Genomic DNA, 1,039 nt, shown 5'->3' on the forward strand with positions numbered 1-1,039 from the left:
CGGGGCTCACGTGCTGCGCGCAGGGCTTCCCCCCGGGCGGGAAGGCCACCGGGAAGTGCAGGGCGCGGTGCGGCGGCACCATCCTCTTGCGCTTGAGCACAGTGTTCAGCCAGTGCGCCGTCACGCAGCGCTTCCGCTCCCGGAGGGCCTGGGGACGACGGGCGGCCGCTGCGGATTCCCAGGAGGCCAGAGCCCGCGGGACGCACCCCGCCTGGGTGCACCGCGGGGCCAACCGGCCGGGCGCTGCTGAGGATGACCCCGCAGAGGGCGGCCCGGGCGGGGCCCCCCGGCCGGCCTTACTCCCAGTGGACGGGCAGGTCCAGCGGGGGACGGCGGCCTGCAGCTCTGAGGCACCGCCCTGGCAGCCCACCAGGTACCGTGCAGCAGGGAGGGCCTGCCCGGGTGCCCGCATCTCCCCCGCTCAGGGGCACACAGCCTGGCACCCGCAGGGACCCCCAGGGCTGCGGCAGCACCCCACTCCCGTCTTCAGACTCACCTGCGCGTACACGCCGCTGACCTGGCTCTCACACAGCAGGTGCGTGCACCGGCCGGAGAAGGCGGGGTCCACGGCCCCGCCGTGCGCCTGGATGATCTGCACACAGAGGGCTGTCACCCGGAGGCCCGCGGCCCGCCGCAGCCACCCAGCGGCCGGGCGCCCTCCCCCGCCGGGCACAGCACCCGGTGGCCACGGTGCCAGAGGACAGCCGGGGGACTCGGGGCAGAGGAGCGGCCAGTCCCTGCTGGGGCCACCAAGACCTGACCTCCCACCACCACCCTGGTAACACACAGAAAGGCCGCGCTCCCCAGAACCCCAGACTCTCGCAAACGCCCCGCATCCTCCCTCACCGCCGAGGAAACAGGTGAGCCGAGTGGGCGCGGCCCAGGGCCTCGGGTGGGTGCCTGGGTCCACCGGGGCTGCTGGCCACTCACCCGCTTCCAGGCGGCCAGCAGCTGTTTGTCGGACATCTGCTCCGGGTAGTCGGCCACCGCGAACACGCAGCCCAGCAGGAAGCCGCCCTCGGGGACTGGGCAGGAGGGC

General features: G+C 74.3%; 1 protein-coding gene across 1 annotated transcript in view; it reads right to left on the reverse strand.

The window, feature by feature from the left end:
* Positions 1–1,039, reverse strand: part of PAXIP1 (PAX interacting (with transcription-activation domain) protein 1) — an 11,683-nt gene that overhangs the window by 4,700 nt on the left and 5,944 nt on the right. Inside the window, exons 6-8 of the mRNA XM_012733871.1 lie at positions 931–1,017; positions 497–592; positions 11–148 (exon numbers count right to left, since the gene is read on the reverse strand). Of these exons, the coding sequence (XP_012589325.1) occupies positions 11–148; positions 497–592; positions 931–1,017 (321 nt within the window). The remainder of the gene's footprint in view (positions 1–10; positions 149–496; positions 593–930; positions 1,018–1,039) is intronic.

This window comes from Condylura cristata, unplaced genomic scaffold, assembly GCF_000260355.1.
Source record: "Condylura cristata isolate star-nosed mole 26May11 unplaced genomic scaffold, ConCri1.0 scaffold00042, whole genome shotgun sequence".
Lineage (NCBI taxonomy): Eukaryota > Metazoa > Chordata > Mammalia > Eulipotyphla > Talpidae > Condylura > Condylura cristata.